The 26521-nt window shown below is 42.7% G+C and overlaps 1 protein-coding gene across 1 annotated transcript; it reads right to left on the bottom strand.

The window, feature by feature from the left end:
* Positions 1-526: 526 nt before the first annotated feature.
* On the bottom strand, positions 527-25443 carry LOC126354029 (FAD-linked sulfhydryl oxidase ALR). Its single transcript, XM_050003361.1, has 4 exons — positions 25297-25443; positions 25079-25148; positions 11017-11164; positions 527-956 (listed from the first exon to the last, which is right to left on the bottom strand). The coding sequence occupies exons 1-4, from the start codon at positions 25411-25413 to the stop codon at positions 794-796; spliced, it is 498 nt and encodes a 165-aa protein (XP_049859318.1). The 5' UTR covers positions 25414-25443; the 3' UTR covers positions 527-793.
* Between the last annotated feature and the right edge of the window lie 1078 nt (positions 25444-26521).

Below are 26521 nucleotides of genomic sequence, written 5' to 3'. Positions count from 1 at the left end.
GATTCTAAGCCTGTTAACCAATGTAATTATCAGCTATTTTGAATCTGAAACATTAAAATATATTTAACATTACTGTCCTTTGATATTTTGAGTTAATTTGATGACAGTCAAAACCACGTGCAGAAAGATCACTATCTCTTACAATCTGTGTTAGAGAAGTGCAGCTCTATACATGGCAAGTTTTTCAGTCAGCAATACATACTCATTTATTGTTTCATCTTCATGAATGAAAGTTAATTAAAAAATTGTTACTGCTTCAATCAAATAAAAATATTAACTACCACTGTTATTACAGTATGGTAGTTAACACATACTGAGTTGTTAACGACAATGATACATTGCTAAGAAAATGTTCAGGTTTATCAAATTCACACTTATTTCCATAAAATTAAATCCAAGAACAGATTATCATGAGGAAGTGCAGAAAAGAAGGAATATATAGAAAGAACATTTCACATCAAATTCATAGTAAAATTAATAATTTAGGGAAGAGCACAATAACTGTGACCAGATGACAAAACACGGATCACAAAAGTAAATAAATTTATTTCAACTCAAGCACACAGTCTCAGTTAAGGTTCAAAATCTTTTCAATATCTTGAATTATTGGCCCTGAGTTTCTACATTTTATGTGAATACACAATTATAAATAATACATACAGACATACATAATACTACAGCAGCACTATTTAAATTTCATTTCACATAGCTCTCCTAAAATAACAGAAAATCACTTTTTCCTCCAGGAATGAAGTATCACAGAAATGATTTCTCTGCAGAGAACAAAATGTGACTAATCACAAGATCCATCTTTCCAACCATCCTTCCAGCGCTCATCAACTAACGAACAGTCAAACTTTTCCTTACCTAGTTTGACATTTATATTATTATGAATTCTGCACAACCACTGAGAAAGGTCTTTTCTTGACTTGGTTTCAGGAGGGCTGACAGTAAGTCTGCAGGAGAAAAAAGAAAAGTAATACTATGTATGTGAAACAACAACGATATTAAAGATACTAGAGTTTGTATGAACTAAGCAAGCCAACCAATTGGAATAAGTGTGAAAATAATTATCATAACAATTCTTGAAAACCTGGATGATGAACTGACATGAATTCACACATCAATTTGCATTTAATATCATAAAACTAGTAACTATGAGGATTTCCATTCCCAAAAGTCAAAGTAGCACCAAGAAGTTCCGTTCATAATGTGTTTTTGAAAAATCTGTTATTCTTGTAATGTGTGTGATAAGTGTTCATTATCCAGCATTCAGAAAAATGCATCAAGCAATTACTGAATACAAAATAACATATAAACACAAACAGATAATAATAATAATAATAATAATAATAATAATTACTAGATTTGCTGCTACTCTACTGATCTTAGGGCCAGTTACAAAGTTCAATAAGGAAAATTACGAATAAAAAAATGTACCTTCAAATGTTGAAGAAAAATTCTGTCCTCTTCTGAACACAATTTCTTCATAGTATCTTCCACCATTCAACTGTACACTTCTGTTTTCTTGAGAATGGGTCTCAATAAACTTTTCCAGTTGGCGTTCCAGATGTTACAAGACAAATTGCAAATTAAACAGTATGTTTCGAATAAAAACTCCTTATAAGAACTTTAATACTGGCCCTGTGACTGATTCACTATGGAATTTTATATTAGAATATATATATATTTTTTATATATTCAGTTGCCAACATTATTTGTAACAATTCACTGTGGATAAGCTGTTGTTCACTGGTGATGGAAACTGTAGATCAGCTGTGAATTTTATTCACCAAAAAATTCACATTCTGTCAGGAACATACAGAATTCTGAGAGATGGTAAGCTAAATGTGTTACATCATAAAACAATTGACAAAACTACACCAATTCGCCTTCCTTTGTCTAAAAAGAACAAAACATAGAACAATACACAAGAAAGATGAAAAATAACAATGCCGAAATTATGGATTAGATCAGACTAAGACCCTTTCAAAAAATATATTAGTTGAACTTACGACCAGGTAAATGGGGGCCTTAATTTCATTTGTATGTGAATTTCGTGGACGTTGCTGAATATCCCTTAGGCAAAAGCAACTTCCCTTGAGAAAGACAACATCAGCAAAAATATCAATGGATTAATGTGGTGAAATATTACAGAACTTACCGCAGCTGGAATGTTATGTTATGGTATGGTATGAGTTACAGTCCAAATTTTTCATTTTTGACTCACATTTCTGAGATAAATGTTTCCTGATTATGTGTTCTTCCTGCACAGTGACATGAGTGATTCTTTCCAATATAAAAGATAAGACCAACAAAATAGTCTATGACACTATTGCATAACAACAACAAACCGCACATGAAGAAGTTGCCACCATTTCCCAGATGATTTTAAAAGCCCCTGCCACTCCCAGAACATAAGAAAAAGTGGTAGAATTTTTTTTTTGTTATGTCTACTTTCTAGAAATAAATTGGTTTCACACACACACACACACACACACACACACACACACACACACACACAACTGCAGCCTGTGGTAGCTCAAGCCACACTTCAGATGTGCCTTCAACTGCCAGAGGTTGAATCGCGTGCGCGCGCACGTGTGTGTGTGTGTGTGTGTGTGTGTGTGTGTGTGTTGTGTGTGTGTGTGAGAGTGTGTCATCTATTTTCAATAGGCATTGTTGGCCGAAAGATTATACTGGGACAGTCTTTTTGTTGTGCCTATCTGTGACTCTGTATCTCCACTGTATGGTGAGTAGCAACTTTCCTTTTCATAATATTGTTACATTCCATCCCGGCTTTTCCGTTGTTTGATGTATCCAAAAAATTCATTTACAACACAGCATTAATAGCGTCAATGCCTTTGAGGCACATAGGAATTGATGAAATGCCTAAAATGTGAACTTGCAACATTATAAACTGAAAATATTATGTGCTGTACATGAAACAACTTTTGAGCTAAATAAGTCATCTCCTCAGGCCTGTGCTAATAACAGAACATCATACCCAGAATAACTGGAACAACAAGGAGAAGCACAAAAAAGGCTACTGTATCTTCTCCTGAGCTGCTTTCTGCAGGAAGAAAGACTGAGATTTCACATCTCGTCCGCGGTGTAGAGGAAGTGCAGTGGACGAAGATTGGAGAGTATACTACTTGGGGCATTTCTAAGGTCCAGGGACTTGACAAATGCCTTTATAGGTGGTTTTTAATAAAGAGAAGAGAAGGTGTGTCTCTTTCCAGGCCAAGTATTAAAATCCAAGGTGAAAAATTTCATTTGAATTTACATGGCAATGATGATTTTATAGCTTCTGACAGATGGTTTTTCAGATGGGAATGTCACCATGGAATTTGCCAAAGGAGTTGGTTGGTCTTGCAACAGTGTATCTGCTTCCCAGTTTCTTGAAATTCTACACAAAGTAATGGTACGTGAAAATTTAAATGATCATAACGCTTATAACTGATGAACGGCACTTTATTATTGATTGCTTCCAACCAAAACTCTCTCTAAAAAAAAAATGACTGTTTGAAAATGAATGAAGACTGACTCATCCTCCTCTTTGTGGCAAACAAATTGGGCAGCCATAAGCTGAAACCTCTTTGTATAAGTAAAAGTGAAAGACCGAGATGTTTCATGTATGCAAACATGTCATCATTACAATTCACTTACAGGAATTTGAATGCTTGGATGATATGTGACTTTTCACCAATTAGTTTCAAGAAACTTTGGTTTTGTCAAAGAATAAGATGGCATTATATCAGCTGCTGGATCAGGATATCATATGAGCATTTAAGGCTTATCACTATGAACTGCTCACTTCAATAGTAAATTCAGATGAGGAAATGCAAATGTTTTTGAAATATGTTAATGCTAAGAATGTTGTGTATTCAGTAGGCCTGGCATGGCATGGCAAAGCATTTTTATTAGGAAATGCTGGAACATGTGTTGCATTGACTAAAATACTAATGATGAACACTGTAGTGACAAATTTCAGCAGCAGTAACATCCAATCTGCATGTGATGTTCTGCAGTGCAGTATTCATCCTGAAGACTTGAACCATTTGGTAGTTGTTGATAAAGAAGAACCGATTTTATAGATCATTGATGACAAGGGCGTTGTTGATGTTGTTCAAAAAGATACTAGTGAAGCAGATGAGGATGAAGAAATTGAAGCTGAAAAAGAAAGTACAGATGGAGTGCAGGTGGAATACTAGATAATATAAATACAATGGAAAAAACACACAAACACACACACAGAATTTTGAGCTTTCGCAACCGGCAGCTGCTTCGTCAGGAAAGACGAAGCAGCCGCCGGTTGCGAAAGCTCGAAATTCTGTGTGTGTGTGTGTGTGTGTGTGTGTGTGTGTGTGTGTGTGTGTGTGTGTGTGTGTGTGTTTTCATTGTGCCTATCTACCGGCGCTTTCCCGCTTGGTAAGTCTTGGAATCTTTGTTTTTAATATATTTTTCCCATGTGGAAGTTTCTTTCTATTTTATTTAGATAATATAAATAAAGTGATTACATGGATGGAGCGAAAAAGTAAATGAAACAAAACTAGTGGTTGCACTCGATGAGCATTTAACAATACGCAATAATGAATTGTATGAAGTGACATGCAGAAGAAAGCTAACCGATTTCATAAAAGCAACAGAGCAATGACTTACTGTAGCTTGCAGGCAGTGTTATAAGTTATCGTACTGTATTTGATAGTCTGCTTTATATACCACACTGAAACTCATCTTACTGTTTGGCCATCGTCTGAGAGAAGTTTGTCTAACTGTTGTACATTATTTGTTAAGTTCCTGAAATGTTTTTACTTCTAATGTTTCTTTAAATTTAAATACAGTATGTATAACATTGCACTGTCCATTCTTCCTAACAGCTTACTCTTGATACTTTGTGGGTACGCTATAATGCAGGAGTATAGGGTGTCTGCCAACAATCGCCTTGTATCGGGCTTCATTATTCACCTCACAGACATTGCATGTAATAGTGTTATAAATTGTATTATTTAAGTTAATACAACAAATTTAACTATTAAGTTGAAGGTAATTGGTTAATGAAATTATTTGAGATCAAAAATAAATGAGATTTTTGTGATTTTTTGTTTTTGTAAATTTAAGGGTCTTTTCCTATGAAGCCCAAATTACAAGTAATCTTTTTATTCAATGCCACTAAATTAGGAAGTACCACAAACAAAAAATCACACGGCTAAAATAAGAGCCATCCTACTGAGAAGTCATGGATCATAATGATTCTCCAAAACTTCCATTTGTCTCATGGAGTCAAATGTCACTGCAGTTATCAAGACAAAATAGAGAGTAATAAGCTACTAGGTGTGTGTGTTTAATTTCTGCACGATTGGACGGATACGGGAGATGGGGGAGGGCAATAATTTATTCACAAATGACCCTTCCTACTCTTTTACTAACAAAAAAAATTATTTAAACATGCACTCTTATACTGTTTTGTCTCCAGTGATACCCCCATAAGAGCCTACCACAGGTGCTTGTCCTGTAAGCCAGGTGTTGGTACTCACTAATATCCCACCCAACCACAGTTTCATGAGATGCTCGCCACTTTGCACCAATTAGAGATGTGTGAAACTTAAAGTGAACTATCAGCACAGTTCTGCTCAGAGGAAAATGTGTTGAAGGAAAATGAAAAACAAAGCCACCATACACATTAGTACCAGGCATACAAATTAATAACTTCATTACAGGGACACCATAGTGAGTCAATCTTATTACAGATGTAAAAGGGTCTCTCAGTTTATTCAGAATAAGTTCTGGCCCTCAATTACAGCAGCAAGGAGAAGGATAATAACTCTCTCTCATATTGTAATACAATGTTAAATGAATTGGTATTTACATAGAGAGGTAGTTTCTGCAAGAACATCCAAAAGAACTGATGTCACAGACACACACTGTAAACTACTCTACAGCCTTGTAGCAGCAAGAGTTTAAATCTCCACTGAGAAGATATTCGCTTGGAGTAGTCTGTGTATTCTTCCAACTGCTCCAACAGTATGTATGGAGAAGAGGTCTGTTTAACATATGTTATTACCACATTGGATGCTTCACTTCATGCTTAACAGTTTCAAACAGGTGCATTGTGGCGTAACTGCAACATCAACCTGACCTCAACCCCCCCCCTCCAACTTGCAACAGTTCAAACCTTTTAATTCATAGCTATACACCTTGCATCACATCACATGCCATACACAGCAGTCAAAGTTTTAATCAGCTGCGGACTTCACCTAAACGAGCTATCCCACCTTCTCCTAAACTACCTCAACAATGGTGTTGCCCTTCCTGCACCTCTGCAGCTCTCTAGACAGCCACTCCTTTACTACAGACCAAGCTTGGCCCTCCACCTTAACATCCACCATTGTCCACTACTGTCATGATCACAGGAACCGGTCACAACAGCGCAGTGTTCTCAACCTCTCATACAACGCACTCTCCCCTCCTGAACTGTCTGTATTATCCAAGGGTCTCACTTTCTGCACTAAACCTGTATTTAATCATGTTGCTTTGGTGAAGGATCTATTTTCCTTCACATGTAACGTCAACTGGAATTATCACTTTGCAATAGAATCCCAAAGACATTCCAATAGCAAACTTGACATTGAACCCTGCCTTGAACAGTTATGACCATCATCGTAGCTTGATCCAACATAATTACCTAGAAGTCATTCCTTACAAGCCTTCCAAAAATTCCTCCCATCCAGCATTGTTTTACACTCCTTCCTCAGGTCTCTCTACAGCTTGACCCTAACCTGTCCCCTGCAGCAGAACTCCAACCTCTTCATCCCCAATATCTAATGACTCCATCATTATTCTCCCATCAGACAAGGGATCTACTACTGCGGTACTTGTCTACGGGAGTATGTAAGCGAAGATCTGCCATCGAGATTGCACCTCTGTGATTCAAACTGACCTGCAGTCCCTCCTTATAGACTCAGGGCCCTTACAAGGACTGACACGTCAATCCTTATAACTTCTTATCCCACTACAACCAAGAACCCCTATCTTCTACCTTCTTCCCAAAATCCACAAACCAAACCACTCAGGCTGCCCCATTGCTGGCTTCAAAGCACCAACCGAACAGATATCTGCCTTAGTTGATCAAAACCTGCAATTCACAGTACAAAGACTTCCCTCCTATATTAAAGACACCAATGATTTCCTAGATTGTCTGAGATCTGTGACTGTCCCACTCCCACCATACACCTTGCTTGCCTCAATGATGCCACCTCCCTCTACACAAACATCCTCCACATGCACAGTTTGTCTGCTACTGAACATTTCCTCAGTCAGCAGCTACATGATTCCAAAGCTATAACACCATTCCTGCTCACCTTAATCAATTTTATACTTACCAACAACTACTTAACCTTTCAGGAGCAGAATACAAACAAGGCACAGCCATGGGAACCAGGATGGCTTCTTCCTATGCCGACCTTTTCATGGGTCACTTGAAGGGCGCTTTTCTGATATACAAAAGCCTTCAGCTCTTTGTTTGGTTTAGATACACTGATGAAATCTTTGCCTTATGCACTCATGGTGAGGCTGACATGTGCCATCTGGATTCTTCTCAAAGAAACCAGTTTCTCAGAGCTCCATAGGTGGGAACTGTCACTTCGACATTTCTCTGGTTCGCACCACCTACCTGGACTTAATTTACGTTACTTTCTTCAGTCTCAGCATTTCTTCACAACAACTATTTCTTTCTTCAGTGCTTTTTAGTTTTCTACGTCTCATTTTCTGACCTGTCTGGGGACCTATGACCTTGCTGTTTGGTCCCCTCCCCCGAATCAACCAACCAATCTGCTGCCCCAACTCACCTCTATCACATAAAAAGCACTTATATTTCCACTCCTATTACCTTGTGCACGATGTTTCAGTAGTAATCTCTCTCTCATATACTACCATATCTTCCACTTTTAAGCTCTCAGGTTTCAAATATCACACGGTGCAGTCCCCAGCAATCAGCCTTTCCTTCTCATCCCACTTGGCATGTCTCCCCTGACCTGGGGTTCTGGGCGACTTTTTCAAACTCCACCCCTTTTTCTAAGCCTCACCCTGTCCTATTTCTTCAAACATTTTCCTTCCCCTTCAACCATTCTGCCAGAAGGAGCCACTGGCTCTGAACACTTACAAACTTTGATACCTTTATCGGTGTGTTCTCCTGCCATAACTTGGTGAGTAGATTTTTTATCTATCCAATTACATTATATTTTCAAAAATTGATTATTTTCATTGACATAACATGAATTAGGATAGACTGATACTCAACACAGTGTTGAGTCAGAAAACAGACAAATCTGAAAGTAGATTACCGGATATCATTTAGCTATCGTACAAAGTCCTTCATCAGATAAAGGATAAAGGATGCTGTCTGATAACTAAATAATATTCAACAACTTACTTTTAAATTTGTCTGTTGTTGCTCAATGTCATCTCTGTGTGGTGAATGGTAATCTATCCCAATTCACTTTGATATAAAAAAATAAAGTTATGTGTTTTCTTTGTTTGCAGGAACATGTCTGCAATACTAGTACAAACTGAAATCCATCCACCACAGTACTGTGCCACACTGCTGGAGGAGCCAAAACAATATGGTGCAACCCACTGACAAAGTGGAGATAGGCTGCACCATTTTGTTCAAATATGCAGTGAAAGAAGCCACTAAGATTTAATTGAAGATGGGCACAATAATTCTGGTGTTTTATTTGATTTTATTTTACACATATAGTTCTGTAGGGCCAAATTGAGGAAAAATCTCCATGGTCATGGAATGGCAGTAGACAAAATTACAACAGAAAAACAATAATAGATAAAATAAAATGTCTACGAATCCTAAAAAAATGACAAGTTATAAATTTATATAAACACAATCTACAATATAACACAGGAATTAGCTTTTTTCAAGGAACTCCTCGGCAGACCAGGTGGAGTAACCCACGAGGAAACTCTTCAGTTTGGAGTTGAAAGCACATGGATTACTGCAAACATTTTTGAATTCTTGTGGTAGCTTACTGAAAATTAATGCAGCAGAATACTGCATGCCTTTCTGCACAACAATCAAGGATGTGCGGACCAAATGCAGATTGGATTTCTGCCTAGTATTAACAAAGTGAAAGATGCTAATTCTTGGGAATAAGCTGATATTTTTAACAAGAAACGACATAAAGGAATATATTTTTTGAGAGGCCAATGTCAGAATACCTAGACTAAAGGACCGGGGTCGACAAGAGGTTCACAAACTACCACAACTTACTCTCCAAATCACCAGTCTCTGCGCCAAAAATATTCTTTGAGAACGGTAAGAGTTACCCCAAAATATTATACCAAATGTCACAAGCGAATGAAAGTAAGCAAAACTAGACTACTTTTCATGTTGAACTATCACTTACTTCAGACACTATTCTAATAAGAAAAGTGGTAGCATTAAGTCTTTGAACGAGATCCTTAAAAAGGGCTTTCCATGACAATTTACTATCTCTCTGAACACCTAGAAATCTGAGCTGTTCAGCCCAACTAATCATATGCCCTTTATGGGTAATTAAAATGTCAGATTTTGTTGAATTGTGTGTTAGAAACTGTAAAAACTGGGTCTTACTGTGATTTAGCATTAGTTTATTTTTTACAAGAAATGGGCTTATATCTTGAACTGCACTATTTGAAACTAAGAATCTGCACACAGAAGTATTTTTAAATCACCTGTAATACTATAAGGTATGTCATTTATATAAATAAGGGACAAGTGGCCACAGCACTGATCTCTAGGGCATCCCCCCCCCCAACCATGCTCCACTCAGACACCAGATCATAGCCATTCTCAGTACTGAACAGAGTGACCTTTTGCTGTCTGCTCTTAAAGTAAGGGGTGAAGCAATTATGAGTTACTCTCCACGTTCCGTAATAGTCCAACTTTCGGGAGCAATATTTTCTTATCAACACAATCAAATACCTTAGTTAAATCAAAAACGACACCTAGCATTCTAAACCTTTGTTTAATCCATCCAGTACCCCACAAAGAAAAGAGAATATAGCATTTTCAGTTGTGAAATCACTTCTAAAACCAAACTGTACATCTGACAGCAAATCATGTGAAATGAAATGATTTATTATCCTTACATACACTGCCTTTTCAATAGCTTTGAGAAACACTGATGACATAGAAATAGGTCAAAAGTTGTCTACATTACTGTTGTTCCTGGTGGCCAGAATCTGTAACAATTTCCTTGGTTAAAGCAATAACCTCTTCAAAACAATTCTTAGAGAGGCAGGGAAGTATGGTTTCATTTCTCATCAAGGTCTACACAGACTGAATGGACACAGGTTGTGAAGGAAATTGGTCATGTCCCATAGAAGGAAATAATTACACAATACTCGATAAAAGATAAAGGAGAGCTTGGGTAAACCTACATCTGGACTGCCAGATCAAGAACTGAACTGTGGTCATCATGAATGTACATCCCATGCCATAACCACTGTTGTCTCTGTCTGTGTTTCTCAAGAGAGAAGGCATAACTGACCTGTTTACTGGATGAGGGTATAATGCAAGTAACAATAAAATATATACAAAACTGTTGCCACACACTGCTATCAACTAGACTAAATAGACAATTATTACATATGAAGGAAGGAAATTTTTTTCCTGAAAGGCAGTTGACCAATACTGGTGAATGTACCAGGTAACAGTGCTACAAAACTGTTTTCCTTACGTATGATGAATATATGAAATAATCAACTGTAATGTTCTGGCTTATAATCACCTTTATATGTTTAAAATAAGATGATGAATAATTCTAGGCAAGGAAAATACATGTAGACTTCTCGACAAATAGCCTCAAATAACAATACTACTTTTTGTGCTGTGCATCATTACTACAGAAAATATTCAAGAGCCTGACAGCAGCACTCATTCTACAAGGATCTCTTCTTAGTAACTAACCTGCCAGGAAAATCTCATGCTGCAAAAATGATAAAATTGCTAAACATACTTACTGTTGGCGCAAATCTTCTGCACAATGATCACAAGGATAAAATTTGGAGAATAATGTGAAGAACTGTGCCATATCAGTCCTCTCCTTCTGTGATGGTGTATCTGGATAGTAAGCAGCCATGGTGTGTAAGAAGCCCCATGTCTGTCGTCCTGGGAAAAAAAAAAAAAAAAAATCTTTATGTTAACTTAATAATCAGAGCATTAAGCTAATGTAACTTTTTCAGGCAATATTTTAGAGGTTGACAAATAGTACAGGGTACAGTTTATAAACACAGTCTTTATACCATTTTAATTAATACTTGCCAGTAAATCTGTATTTGTATATGTTGTGTTTACAGTAATATGAGTTGCAGACAGGTACAACAAAAAGCCTGCTAAACAAGTAAGCTTTCTGCCAAAAGGCCTTCTGAATTACACAACACACACACACACACACACACACATATTCATGCAAATGCGAGTGTGTGTGTGTGTGGGGGGGGGATTCAGAACAATACCTTCGTTCATGAGTAGATATGGCTAAGGATTGTGGCTGTTGCAGAATCTTGATGAAGCAGTTGGCTGCTGTTTGCAAACTGCTTGTAGCTGCATTCAGTTGTCAATCATATTAGCATTATTGCTGTGAATTGCAGTGGTAATGGAGTGGTCGTCAGTCTTCTGCAGCAAATGTGCTATGGAGCTTGCCAGTTGTCCCTGTTGCTGACATAGTACACAGAGAGCCCCAGTATGAATGGATGCCAAGTTGCTTCCAGATCTGGAGCTGTTTCCCTCTAAAAGTGCTGTGTGATAAATGGCTGAAAGGGCAATCATCATGCTTTAAATTTATAGGACTGAGACTTTGCCTCCCACTGACACTGATATTGAGCCAGTGTCCCTTGCCGCTGTTGCTCAAGGAGTGGTCACTCTTCTTTGAGATATGGGTAACCGCAGATGGAAAAAAAGGGGTCAACAGAAATGTCCGATTCCACTCATCTGCTTTGACCCATGATGTAATGGTGTCGTGGTGTGCGAGGTCACTATGGCACAGAGATCTTGAGTTGACTGTGTTTGTAGATGTAATGTTGTTTTATTTGTTGGTGCCTTCTGGTGGTGGATGTGGACATGCTGAGTTCAACATGTGAGTATTGGGTTGATTTGAGTTTTGATTGTCATTGTGCTAATGGGGTTTACAGTTTAGGTAGTTGGTGCGGTAACGTGAGTTGTGGAAGTGTTTTCAGTGAGTTATTAAAGCCTCTTTCATTTATGTTAGGTTTGATTAGTGTGTGTGTGTGTGTGTGTGTGTGTGTGTGTGTGTGTGTGTGTGAGCGCGCTAACGTACATGCACACGCGTGTGGTGGCCAACCTAGGTGGTATTGCTGGAGGCTTTTGTTGGTAAGTAACTTTTGCTTTGGGTTTATTATATTATATAATAATATTATATAACAATTGTGATGTTTTGTGTGTTGTATATTTATCGTAGTCCAGCTGTTTTTTAACTGCGGTAGTGAATATGGGTTATTTGGGTTTTTGAATTGTTTGTGTTTTGGTTCCACTTTTCAGAATTGTAAGTGTTGGCTTTTTGGTGTCAGTAGTTGTAGTTTAGCTATATAGGTTCGATTGTTGGTGTAGCATAATTTTGTAATTTCAATTCCCCACTTTAAACCCCCTATTTTCCGTGGCTGTCCCATTAGTTTCATTTCATTTTTTAAGTTAGATGTGTTATTGTGTCATTTTTTTTTTTTTTGGTCATGTTTGTTGGCATGTGCATGTTAGTGACATCACTGTCATCATTTTCTATATGCTGGAAGTAGCCTTTTCTGCCATATTAATGACATCATGGCTCAAAGCAGATGGGTGGAATTGGATGCTTCTGTAATTAAAAAAAAAAAAAATTATCCGTTAACTGTATGCACTGCAATGATAAGCATACAATCACCCTCTTCTCCCACTGCCTTTAGTCTTTCAAAGTCATATGAATAGGTTGCTAGACAACAGCATCAAACAGCTACATACAGAAAAGAAGTTTAGACTTTCACGGAACTTTATTACGGTATGCTGATAATTTTTACTTATGGACCGTCTGACAACAGCTGAATAAAACACAATTTTAGTGCCAAAGGCGCTGGCAACAGAAACCAAAACATTGCATTGAAACAAGCATTCAGTTCATAGTGCTGTGGAATCTGGAAAAAACTGCAAATTGGCATTCATTAGAAGAACAACACCAAAAATGCAACAGGAGCATAATATGTAAGAAATTGTCCACGCAACCTGCCACTGAAGGTGCCTTGCAGAAAATAAAGGCAAAACACCTTACGTAATATTATATGCAACTGAGGAAGACAGGACTACAAAAGTTGAAGATGTCTTCGTGGAACTAATAGACCTCCTTTTTTTGAGCAAGTCTCCAATGAGAAAGGGATCAGTAACCATAATGCCATTACGGGAATAGAAGCCATCACAGATAAATGTCAATAAAGAAAGTATTTCTATTTGGTAAAACTGATGCAGTAGTAAACATACCAGTAACTAAAATATGAACTGACAACATTTAAGGAAAGTTGCTACTCACCATATGGCAGAGATGCTGAGTCGCAAGTCTTTTTGTTGTGCCTATATGCGATTCAGCATCTCTGCTATATGGTGAGTAGCAAATTTCCTTTTCACATATCAAGCAAAGTTATAAAATATGGCAAAGACCCTCCTTGGTTTAATAGTATCATGCAGAGAATGTTGCAGAAACATAAATTAGTACTCTTTTGATAAAAAAAGACACTGCAATAAAGTGACAGAAAAATTTACCGCAGTTTTATGATACTGTTTATAACAGAAAATGTTTTAAATGTGGTGCAAACATAGACACCAGGCTTGGCTACATATAACTGTGTTTCCACAATCTTTATTTCAAATTCATATTTACTGGCTTCTCCAACTCTCAACAAAATTATCAGCCTTCTACCTAACGTAGACCTCAGGCTATGTTGCAGATCAATCTGTCACAGCAACTGAGATTTCGCAGGGTCGGGGTGGTGTCCACTATCACAAGGTAGCCTAATGATCACAGAAGTGTCCAATTCCACCCATCTGCTTTGACCCATGGTGTCATCAATATGGTGGAAAAAACCATTCTCAATGTCTCCAATATGGCACCTATGACGTCGCTACATAAACACGACAACAAACACGAAAATTCATATAAAAATAACAAACGCATCTCCCTACAAAAATACAATCAAACTAATGCAATCAGCGCAGCAAACTGGGGACCCCACAAAACCTCACAACTCGCGAACAAGAGACCCAAAACGACAACTACGTACCACGAAAAAATTCCAGCACTAGACACTAGGTCATCCGCCCCAATCAAACACAGCCCCCCCCCCTCCCCCACATACACAAAACAACCAAAGAAAACTCCCAACCCATCAACCCCAAGGGTCCCCCACCCAAAAACAAAACTTCACCTTCCCCCAAAATAAAAAATCCACCAACAAATAAATACCACAAAATAAACAAAACTCAATCACACACTACAACTCAAAAACAACTGCAACAAAAAAAGTCCTCCACAATATAATCATAAAACAACACCCCCCCACCCTACCCACCTAAATCCACAAACATTACCCACAAACATCTCCCCCTCCCCCCCCGCCATAAACAAAACCACCCAACTAACCACCCCTGGCCTATACACTTTATTAACAGCCCTCAAAAAACGTGGAAAATGCCATACTCTCCAGGAATACTCTTCTGCCAGCAATACTCATCTAAAAGAGATTGCAGCTTAGAAGAGTGCCTCTTCCCCCTCCCTATGACTGATTTAACCACCCCAAAAGCCCTCTATTGTATTAGAACACACCCGTTTCATAATTGTTGAACTCTCAACTATGATTTACAACTAAATGATCATAACCACTCGTCCCCCCCCCCCCCCCCCCCCGCTATACGACGAAAAAGCACCTGACACTACCATACTCCCGTCCCCTATATACTCATCAATTAACCCCACCAATTCTCTCTTTATACGCCCTCCAAAAGGCTGAAAACACAATCCGCATACCCAACCTCTTAAATAATGCCCCCCCCCCCCCCCCCCCAGTAAACCAACTGGAGACTTAACCCTTCCATATTCTATCTTCCCAAACTGTGATTAATCTATCTCGACCACCATCCCTGGCCCACCCAACTTACCCCTATACTTCAAATATCCTGAACATACATCCCTACAAAAAGAAAACCAATCTAAAACTGTCCTCTCTCTCACTGCAGTCTCATGTGCGCAAAAGCTGATAGAGGGCAGTGAAAAATAGACAAGTCAGAAAATAACAGATGTAGAACACTGAGATGGAGTGAAGAAAGGAGTAGTTACTGTGAATAAATGCTGAGACAGAAGGAATTAACATAAATTAAGGCCAGGTGCAAAGTGAGAACCAAGGACATGTTGTAGTGCTAGTTCCGCAGAGTTATGTGAAACTGGTGTCTGAGATATAAACCCAGATAGCATGTGTATTGAAACAGGCACCGAGGTCAAAACTGTCAGCTTGTACAGCATGCTGTGAAACAGGACATTGTGGTTGGTTGGTTGGTTGGGTGTGGGATTGAAGGGACCAGACTGCTAAGGTCATCGGTCCCTTGTTCCACGATAAAATCACACGAAATAAAAACTGTCAGTTGTTAAAAATGGAGAACTGAGACAAGGGACGACACAATACAAGAAAGACAGACAAAGACCAGACAAACGGAACTAAAATCACACCGAGTGTGAAGGTGGTTGGCCGACCATGAAAATAAGGAAAAGCCAACCACCAAATGACATTAAAACCCACAGTTTAAAACCACAGGCCAAAGGCCCAAGTCAATACAGGAAAGAAAAGGACAAACACTCAAATCATACGATAAAAAACCCCTGCCCGAATAAAACTCAACACGAGGTCCGCCATAGCAACGTCATCACATAAAAGGGCAGGGAGGGTATCAGGCAGCGCAAACGTCTGCCTGAGTCCTGTTAAAAGCGGGCAGTCCACCAAAATGTGGACCACCGTCAGAGCTGCCCCGCAGCGACATAGCGGTGGGTCCTCCCGGCGCAACAAATGGCCGTACATCGGCCACGTGTGGCCAACGCGCAGCCGGCAGAGGACGACAGAGTCCTTCCGAGAGGCCCGCATGGAGGAGCGCCACACACCGGTCGTCTCCTTCACCGCCCGAAGTTTGTTGGGCGTTGGCAGGGTGCGCCACTCGTCACCCCAGGCACCAAGCACTTTCTGGCGCAAAAGCGACAGGAGATCACACTCCATAAGGCCGAGTTCCAGAGCCGTTGAACTCACTGCCTGTTTAGCCAGCGTGTCAACCCGCTCATTGCCCGGGATGCCGACATGACCTGGGGTCCAAACAAAGACCACGGAGCGGCCGCAACGGGCAAGAGCATGGAGCGACTCGTGGATGGCCATCACCAGACGGGAACGAGGAAAGCACTGGTCAAGAGCTCGTAAACCACTCAGGGAGTCACTACAGATGACAAAGGACTCACCTGAGCGGGAGCGGATATACCCTAGGGCGCGATAGATGGCAACCAACTCGGCAGTGTATACACTGTTCCTGGGTGCCAGCGACCGTTGCTCACAATGATCCTCTAGAGTAAGAGCGTAACCAGTGCGACCAGAGACCATCGATATAGGCCACGGCAGATCCGGGAAACTCGGCAAGGAGAGAAACAAAGCGGCGGCGGAGGGCCGGAGGAGGGACCGAGTCTTTCGGACCCTGTGCCAAATCCAGCCGAATGCATGGTCGGCGCACACACCAAGGGGGCAGACGGAGATTGGCCCGGAAAACAGGCGGGAGAGGAAAAAACTCAATCCCACACAGTAGAGCCCGGATGCGAACCGCGATCGTACACCCTGACCGGGGCCACCTGTCTGGAAGATGGACGATCGAGTGCGGGAACAGGAGACGGTAGTTGGGATGCCCTGGCAAGCTACAAACGTGGGCAGCATAAGCGGCCAGAAGTCGGTCGCGCCGGATCCGCAATGGAGGAACACCAGCCTCCACAAGTAAGCTGTCAACAGGGCTTGTCCGAAATGCTCCCGTGGCGAGTCGGATCCCGCAGTGATGGATGGGATCCAGCAATTGCAACGCTGATGGCGATGCCGAACCATAAGCCACACACCCATAATCAAGGCGGGACTGGATCAGCGCTTGATACAGCCGGAGAAGGGTGGACCGATCGGCACCCCATCCGGTGTGGCTAAGGCAACGGAGAGCGTTTAAATGCCGCCAGCATGTTTGTTTAAGCTGCCTAATATGAGGCAGCCAAGTCAACCGGGCATCAAATACCAGTCCCAAGAACTGATGCGTCTCTACCACAGCAAGAGGTTCACCGTCAAGGTAAAGGCGTGGCTCAGGGTGAACCGTGCGACGCCGCCAGAAATGCATAACGCAGGTCTTAGCGGCCGAAAACTGGAAGCCGTGCGCTACAGCCCACGATTGCGCCTTGCGGATAGCGCCCTGCAGCTGGCGCTCAGCAACTGCAATGCCAGCGGAGCTGTAGTAGAGGCAGAAGTCGTCTGCATACAACGAAGCTGCGACGGACGATCCCACCGACTCAGCGAGCCCATTGATCGCAATTAAAAACAGGGAGACACTGAGGACAGACCTCTGTGGGACCCCGTTCTCCTGGACCCGGGAGGAACTATGGGACGCAGCAACTTGCACGCGGAAGGAACAAGACGACAGAAAATTCTGAATAAAAATCGGGAGCGGGCCCCTAAGACCCCACCCATGAAGTGTGGCCAGGATGTGATATCGCCAAGTCGTATCGTACGCCTTCCGCATGTCGAAGAAGACGGCAACCAGATGTTGGCGGCGTGCAAAGGCTGTACGGACGGCAGACTCTAGGGAGACCAGATTATCGACGGCAGAGCGACCTTTACGGAACGCACCCTGAGACGGAGCCAGAAGGCCTCGAGACTCGAGGAGCCAACTCAACCTCCGGCTCACCATACGTTCTAGCAACTTGCAAAGAACATTGGTGAGGCATATGGGGCGGTAGCTGTCCACCTCCAGCGGGTTCTTGCCAGGTTTCAACACGGGGAGGACGATGCTTTCTCGCCATTGAGACGGGAACACACCCTCAACCCAGATGCGGTTGAAAACATCTAGGAGGCGTCGCTGGCAATTCACAGAGAGGTGTTTCAGCATCTGGCTGTGGATGCGGTCTGGCCCAGGAGCCGTATCAGGGCAAGCAGATAGTGCACCCTGGAATTCCCAGTCGCTGAAAGGAGCGTTGTACGACTCCGCGTGGCGCGTGTGAAAGGAAAGCCTCCAACTTTCCAACCGCTCTTTCCGGGAGTGGAAGGCCAGTGGGTAATTCGTAGATGCGGAACACTGAGCAAAATGCGCTGCTAACCGGGCCGCAATCGTGTCGGAGTCAGTACACACCACTCCATTCAGCGAAAGCCCAGGGACAGAGACAGGCGGCCGATAGCCATGGAGTCGCCTAATCTTAGCCCAAACCTGCGATGCAGAGGTACGGACACCAATGGTGGAAACATACTGTTCCCAGCACTCCTGCTTCCGTTGGCGAATAAGGCGTCGGGCACGGGCACGGAGCTGTTTAAAAACGATGAGGTTCTCCAAGACGGGTGCCGCTTATGGCGTTGAAGAGCCCGCCGGCGATCTCTAATCGCCTCTGCAATCTCGGGCGCCCACCAAGGCACAGTCCTCCGCCGAGGGGACCCGGATGAACAGGGAATCGCAGATGCTGCCGCAGAAACGATGCCGGTGGTGACCGACTGAACCACCGCATCAATGGTGTCAGGGGAAGGAGGTGCGATAGTGGCGAGAGAGGAGAACAAGCCCCAATCAGCCTTATTCAGAGCCCATCGGGAGGGGCGTTCAGAAGAGTGACGCTGTGGTAGTGACAGAAAGATGGGGAAATGGTCACTACCACATAAGTCGTCATGGACACTCCAGTGGATGGATGGTGAAAGTCCGAGGCTGCAGATAGAAAGGTCGATGGCCGAAAATTTGCCATGGACTACGCTGAAATGTGTCGGCTCTCCCGTGTTTAAGAGGCAGAGGTCAAGTTGCGAGAGAAGAGTCTCGACATCTCTACCCCGGCCAGTAATCGCGGCGCTACCCCACAGGGGGTTATGGGCGTTAAAGTCGCCCAGCAACACATGACGCGAGACATCACCATCTGGCGGAAGATACAAACTGCAGACAGTAATAGGCTGAGGCGTCCACATCCTTACAGCGACAGCCTCTAAAGGTGTGTGAAGAGGTACACATTCGCTGTAGACAGAGTTAAGGATGTAGACGCAGACTCCACCAGATACCCTCTCATAAGCTGCCCGGTTCTTGTAATAACCCCGATACCCACGTAGGGCAGGGGTCCGCATTGCCGGAAACCAAGTTTCCTGTAGGGCAATGCAGAGGAAAGGGTGACTGCTGATGAGTTGGCGAAGCTCGGCAAGGTGGTGGAAAAAAGCACTGCAGTTCCACTGGAGTATCGCTTTGTCCATGTCCGAAAAAGGCGTGAAGGGGCCGAGGAGGCAGATCACGCCACTAGGTCACCTGCTGCCACCGATGGAGGACCAGTACAATCTGCTTCCATGGTGTCTGAGGGTCCGGCGAGATCCAGGTCCTCAGCGGACGCCCGGATCTCCACCTTATCCTCGGACGCAGAGCCTGTAGGGAGCAGTGGGGTGGATGCCACCGCGTGGTCCTTGGCCTTAGAGGTCTTCTTCTTCATCTTGTCTCTCTGGTCCTTGGGTTTCATTGGCTGGGAGGACCCCAGCGAGTCAGTCTCCGGGACGGAGGAGGAGCGGGAAGCCCTGCGACCAGCCGCTGGTCTGCTTTTCTTCCATTGGCTGACGTCACCCTTCCCAGAGGCGGAAACCTGGGAAGGAAGGGACCCAAGGGACCCTTTCCGTGCTATTCGAGCCGGGGAAGTTTGAGGCTTCCCCAGCTTAGAAGTGGGGACTGATGTCCCCGATGGTTGGGGGGTTGCTGCTCCTGAGGCAGGTTGTGCAGGAGCAGCAGGGAGTGAAGTGCCCCCCACAATCAAGGGGGCAGGTGTAGCATTCCGGCTCTGAGAGGTGGCAGTCTGAGGGAGAGCTAATGGGGCCATAACAGTAGTAGCCGCGGCCTAAGAGGCAGTCATTCGAACAGGATGGAGGCGTTCGAACTTCTGCCTGGCCTCAGTGTATGTCAGGCGGTCCAGGGTCTTATACTGGAAGATCCTGCAGTCCGGCGAGCAAGGCGAGTGGTGCTCTCCGCAGTTTACACAGATGGGAGGCGGAGCACATGGAGTATTGGGATGTGATGGGCGTCCACAATCTCGACATGTGAGGCTGGAAGTACAGCGGGAAGACATATGCCCGAACTTCCAGCACTTAAAGCACCGCATCGGGGGAGGGATATATGGCTTGACGTCACAACAATAGACCATCACCTTGACCTTCTCAGGTAAGGTATCACCCTCGAAGGCCAAGATGAAGGCACCGGTGGCAACCTGCTTATCCCTTGGACCACGATGTACGCGCCGGACGAAATGAACACCTCGCCGCTCTAAATTGGCGCGAAGCTCGTCGTCGGACTGCAATAGAAGGTCCCGATGGAATATTATGCCCTGGACCATATTAGGACTCTTATGGGGCGTGATTGTAACCGGAACATCCCCCAGCTTGTTACAATCGAGTAACCGGCGGGACTGGGCGGAAGACGCCGATTTGATCAAAACCGAGCCCGAGCGCATTTTGGACAAGCCCTCCACCTCCCCGAACTTGTCCTCTAAGTGCTCGACGAAGAACTGAGGCTTCATGGATGTAAAGGATTCACCATCAGCTCTTGTACACACCAGGTAGCGGGGCGAGTATGATTCGCTGGCATCCTTAGTCTTTCGTTCCTCCCATGGTGTAGCCAGGGAGGGGAACGATTTGGGGTCATGTGTAGTTGCGTTGTATTGAGCCCTGGAACGCTTAGAGACTGCTGGCGGCTGGCCGCCAGCAAGAGATGATGTACCACGCTTCATTGCGGGTCATCCGCCCTGATGCCACCTACTCCGACCAAGGGCCCTCCCCACGGGCGCCACCCAGACTCAGCAACGACTACCTGGCAGGATGGCCATTGCCGGGAGTTCCAATGCCCCAAGGAGATAGGCATCTACTCCTTGGCATACGTGGGGAGTTAACGGCGCTGGCATCAGCAGAGAGATCCCTGTGTAGTCAGGGGGCTACAACCAACAGGGTACATGGCGGCCCCACCACAACGGACTGGCTACCGTGCTGGATTTCAGGTGATGTAGTCCAATATCGTCATTGGCGCATAAAGCGACACAGCATAGCAGACTGCAATAAACTGCACCCAAGAACAAATCCACGCCCAAGAGATGGTAGGTGAGCGGGACTGCTAAGCGATGACGACAAACCTGGCTAGAGATGGTAATGCATGATGGACACATCGCTCCTTGTAAGGCGCCCTTCCCCAATCGGCTCGCTCTCCGGAAAATTTAGAAGGATGGAGGTCAAACCCGTTAGGGGACCATCTCACAAGGCCAAAACGTTTGAGACTCCTTTTAGTCGCCTCTTACGACAGGCAGGAGTACCGTGGGCCTATTCTTACCCCCGAACCCACAGGGGGGACAGGACATTGTGTGTTAGCTGTATATACCCTCTGCCTATGTCTGTTCATTGTGACTGATAACCGGGTGTACCAATGCAGATGTAAAAGGTTGAATAGTGTTTACATAACAGCTGGTATATGGCATGTATTGTTTCACAGATGGTTCTCCCTTTGATGCTGTATGTTATGCCAGTTACAGGACTGGAACAGGCAGTGGTAGAAGAGTGCTTAGGGCAAGTCTTGCACTGGGTACGGTCACAGGGGTAGGAGCTATAAAGTAGGGAGATGGGTGCAGAAGCAGCATAGGGTCTGACAAGGATATTGTGGAGATTTTGAGGGTGCCAAAAAGCTATTCTAGGTGTGGTGGCAAAATCTCAGACACAATGGATCTAATTCCAGGGCATGATTTTAGGAAGTCATAGCCTTGACAAAGTAGCTGATTGATACATTCAAGACCAGGATAATACTGGGTGACTTCGGAGCACACTACTTGTCACCCTGTATTATCCTGGTCTTGAATGTATCAATCAGCTACTTTGCTCTATGCAGCCTCCTACCACAACATATTCCAGCCCCTTATCTGGTAAAACATATACTATCAAAGGGAGAACCACCTGTGAAATGACACGTCATATACCAGCTGTCATGTAAACACTGTTCAGCATGACTACCGTCCAGTTATAGGTCAGGATGAATGGGCATAGGCAGAGAGTGCATACAGGCAACACACAATATCCTGTTCCACAGCATGCTATACAAGATGACAGTCATTACCTCGGTGCCTGTTTCACCATCTGCGCCATCTGGATTCTTCCTCCAGACACCAGTTTCTCAGAACTCTGCAGGTACGAACTAGCACTACAAGGATGTCCTTGGTTCTCGCCACCCACCTTGCCTTAATTTATCTTCATTCCTTTTGTCTCATCAGCATTTATTCACAGTAACTACTCCGTTCTTCACTCCATCCCAGTTTTCTACATCTTTCATTTTCTGACGTGTTCATTTTGCACCGTCCCTCCTCCCACAATGCACTTAGCTTTCCACTCTTATTAACTCGTGCGGGATGATTTAGTGGTAATCTCTGTCTTTCATATTACCCTGTCTTTCACCTTTAAGTGCTAAGGTTTTTGTATCTTGTCTGGTGCAGTCCCCAACAATCAGTCTTTCCTTCTCATCCCATCCAGTAAGTCTCTTATGACCCAGGTTCTGGGCAACTTTTCTAAACTGTACCACTTTCCCTAAACCTCTTCAGGAGGAGGAGCCTCTGGCTCCAAAAGCTTGTAAAAGTTGGGCCTAAATCTTTGTGTGTGTGTGTGTGTGTGTGTGTGTGTGTGTGTGTGTGTGTGTGTGTGTGTGTGTGTGTGTTCTCCTGCTGCCACTTGGTGAGTTGATTTTTTTTATCTGTCCATTTACATTAAAACAACAATATGGTATGGGATGATGTATGGTATGGGATGATCAGGTAAAATCAGTATCGAGGAAGATGAATGGGACAGTCTTATTTGTTGGAGGGTTCTGGGTAAGATGATGGATCTGTAAAGTATGCTGCATACAAGGTGCTACTAAGACTAATTACAGAGCATTGTTACAGCATTTGAGATAAGAACAGGTATCAAAGGAATTCAAACACAGGCTGCTAGCAGCTTAGCAGGGTTGCATGGTCCACATGAAATTGTAACAGAAATGCTTGGGCAACTTTAGTCTTTATAAAACTGCTGCATCCCCCAGATCCATAGCTATACCTAAGTACAGATGTTGGTTTGGGTATTTTGAATTAAGTTAACCGATACTGATACAGTGTGAAGTATATGCTAACAGCCCAAAAATTACCTATAAGTCACATTTAAATGAGCCTGCTCAGAGGCAGCATATTTCTTATGAAACCCAGGCAGGCAAATTTAAAGAACTTTTATTCAAAGAACATTATGTTGCCATCATCAGATATATATCTTGCAGAGCTCAAAGAGTAAGTTACAAAATATTACAGTATGCGTTGAGACATACAGACAGTAATTTTGCCTACGCTCAATATTTAAAGGGAACAGGAAATAAAACTGCCAGTTTGGTATGATGTGCTTTCTGCCCTGTGCAGAGCATTGGTTTGTGGAGTATGCATGTAAATAATTCTAAAATGTTCATTGATACAGAATTGTAGATGACAGGAAAGTGAGTTAAACCTTCTATAAGGGTTATGACGGGACTAACTGAAGTGTTTGTTACTGTTTCACCATTTCACAGTTAAATAGTCACCTTCCAACTGAAGCTAGAACTGTATCTACATTACAAATCAGCCTTTCACCCCAACCTACATTCCAGCAACTACGCCCTAACACAGATACAAACAGGATATTTTCTGTGTTCTTTACTTTTTTCATTTGCATCTGTGTGGCATCATACACCTCATAATAGGAGAAAGTCAATAACCAGTATCAGTACATACAGCTGACCCATTATGAAACAACAGCTTCAAATGTATCATAGCATTTAAAGAGCGTGTGGAATGAGAGTCGGGCAGACAAACTACAGATTCCTCATCCCTGTGACTTTATTCTAGATCAGAAACTTAAGGATTTTACATGCATGCATCTGGAAAGAAGTCAGTGAGTACACAATGATATTGTAACAACAATAAGCCGCAATCCCTTTATTTATGCTAGGCGTTGGAGAAGTAATTCAAAGAATTTTTGGATGTGTTACACCTGGTTCATTGCATGAGTATTATTTATATAAAATTAGTAACTTGTCTGGGGAGGGTAGCGGTGAATAAGTAGCTTGATAAAAATATTCAACTGACATAACAAATAAATGAGGTGTTATGAAGTATTCTTGAAAAATTATGTAGTAAAAATAAGGATTGTTTACTGCTCGAAACTCAGGCTTCCGTAACTTCTTTTTTATGCTGGCAAATAACTGAAATGAATTATCTAGGAAATTAGATTCTTCGTCCACCACAGCTATGGAATACAATCCAAATGCACTATCTGCACCTCACTTTTAGTTATGTCTGAGAAACAACTGAACAATCTCATTTAAATGCGACTTATAGGTAATTTTTGCGCTGTTAGCATATACATCACACTATCAGTATTGGTTAACTCAATTCAAAATGCCCAAACCAACATCTGTACTTAGGTACAACTATGGAGCTGGGGGATGCAGCAGTTTCATAAAGACTTAAGTTGGACACCTATTCTTCCATGTGTCGTGGGACAATTTAATGCACGGCTACAGATACAGGACATGAGCCACAATGTCATGAGTCTAATATTGAGAACAACTTATCCCAAACTGTGACACTGTCCACATTAATTTATAAGTCTGCAACATTTACAATCAAATAACAGTATTAGTTTCTTTATAAACTCGCGAAGAGCGACTATCTTTACTGTATCAGGTATAATACCACGCATTTTGCTATCGTAAATGCAGAAAGCTATGTATAGGTAAGAAACCATTACATACCTAATTCATCTCTGTCCAGGGGACAGTCTGTCCTTTGCTGCTGAGGCGGTGATGGGTTTTTGTCGCGCACCTACAAACACCACGGTCATCATGAATACGACAAATACGAACTTGCCGATACAGCTGACGAATCGACACAGAATATTATGCAATGTTTGAGGTTAACACAATGACAACGAAACACATAGAACATAGTAACGCATACTGTGAAACATTACGTTCTCAGAGTCCAGTGTCTTTTTCTGCATTTTAGCCCATGTCTTAAAATCAGTGCAAGCACGGCAGGGTTTATCATTCACACCATCGTTAAATCCTTCCCGGCCTCTAGTCGCCATACTGACAACATTGGAGTCAGGGAACTTAGGAAGAGCTGCAAATAGGCACCCGGGGCCAGTAAGCAAGCAGCGGTTAAGCTGCACGAAAGTATGTGCAGACAAAATGTAGCGTACGGACCAACAATGTGGGCACATAAGAAGAGTACGCAATATGGGAAATTTGTGTTGGAGATCTGAACTACACTGCTTGAATCAGTGCGGGCAAACTACATCTGTGCAGGCAAATCACAGTCTGTGGACTAGAAATTGCCGCAAAACTGTTGCGTGAAACTTGTTTGAGTCTGCTGTTTGTTCAGTCGAGTGTTTCTCATCTTTCAGTCCGAATTGTATTTTAGTTTCGGTGGTTCTATGTCAGTGCTCCAAACATATGAATTTATTGAAATAATAGATGCAAGAGTGATACATGTTTGTGGAATGTTAAAACGAAGCAATAAAACGATCTAAATGCTTATAATTTCGAACGTCTATTACAGTTTGTTCGTAAACGTCATAAAGGGAATTAAAGACATTTGTAATTCACTTAGACGATCAGTGACCAGGGGCTCATGAAACAAACAGCGACGCGTTTTCGCTACTGCATTAATAGCCGAGATACAGGTAGGCCTATCAACTTTGTTCTTTTAATGCAACTCCGGTATATGTTGTCACCAGGATATCATATCTCGATGTGACATATTCAGCGATATAATCCTTGTGTAGATCTAACAAGAAATCACAGAGTAAAAACACACTGAATGTAGCAAATTTTGTGCTGTTTTTGAGACTATTGAATGGTCCGCTAACCGGAAGTGTACGCCAATCACCAAGGAAACATGCACTTCAAAAGAAATAGGTATGTGATATTTACACTACGCTCGATGGAAAACTGTGTCGTCGATATAAGAGATACATCGTCACTGTGTATGTTTACATGGGCTCCCAAAATTAAATTTCGTTAACCGATTTCACAGTACCGTTTCTGGTTGGTCCTGTAAACATTCCAAAATCGAGTCTGGAAATCCGTTTCTAGCTGCTGGTTTCCCACTTCTACAATCGCGTTTCGCTCCCGTGTAAACGCAGAACATGTTTTGAAACGTGCTTGGATAGTCAGATTAAGTCTTGTTTTCAA

Source organism: Schistocerca gregaria, chromosome 3 (genome assembly GCF_023897955.1).
Source record: "Schistocerca gregaria isolate iqSchGreg1 chromosome 3, iqSchGreg1.2, whole genome shotgun sequence".
Classification (NCBI taxonomy): domain Eukaryota; kingdom Metazoa; phylum Arthropoda; class Insecta; order Orthoptera; family Acrididae; genus Schistocerca; species Schistocerca gregaria.
This window is presented reverse-complemented; position numbering and strand designations above follow the sequence as displayed.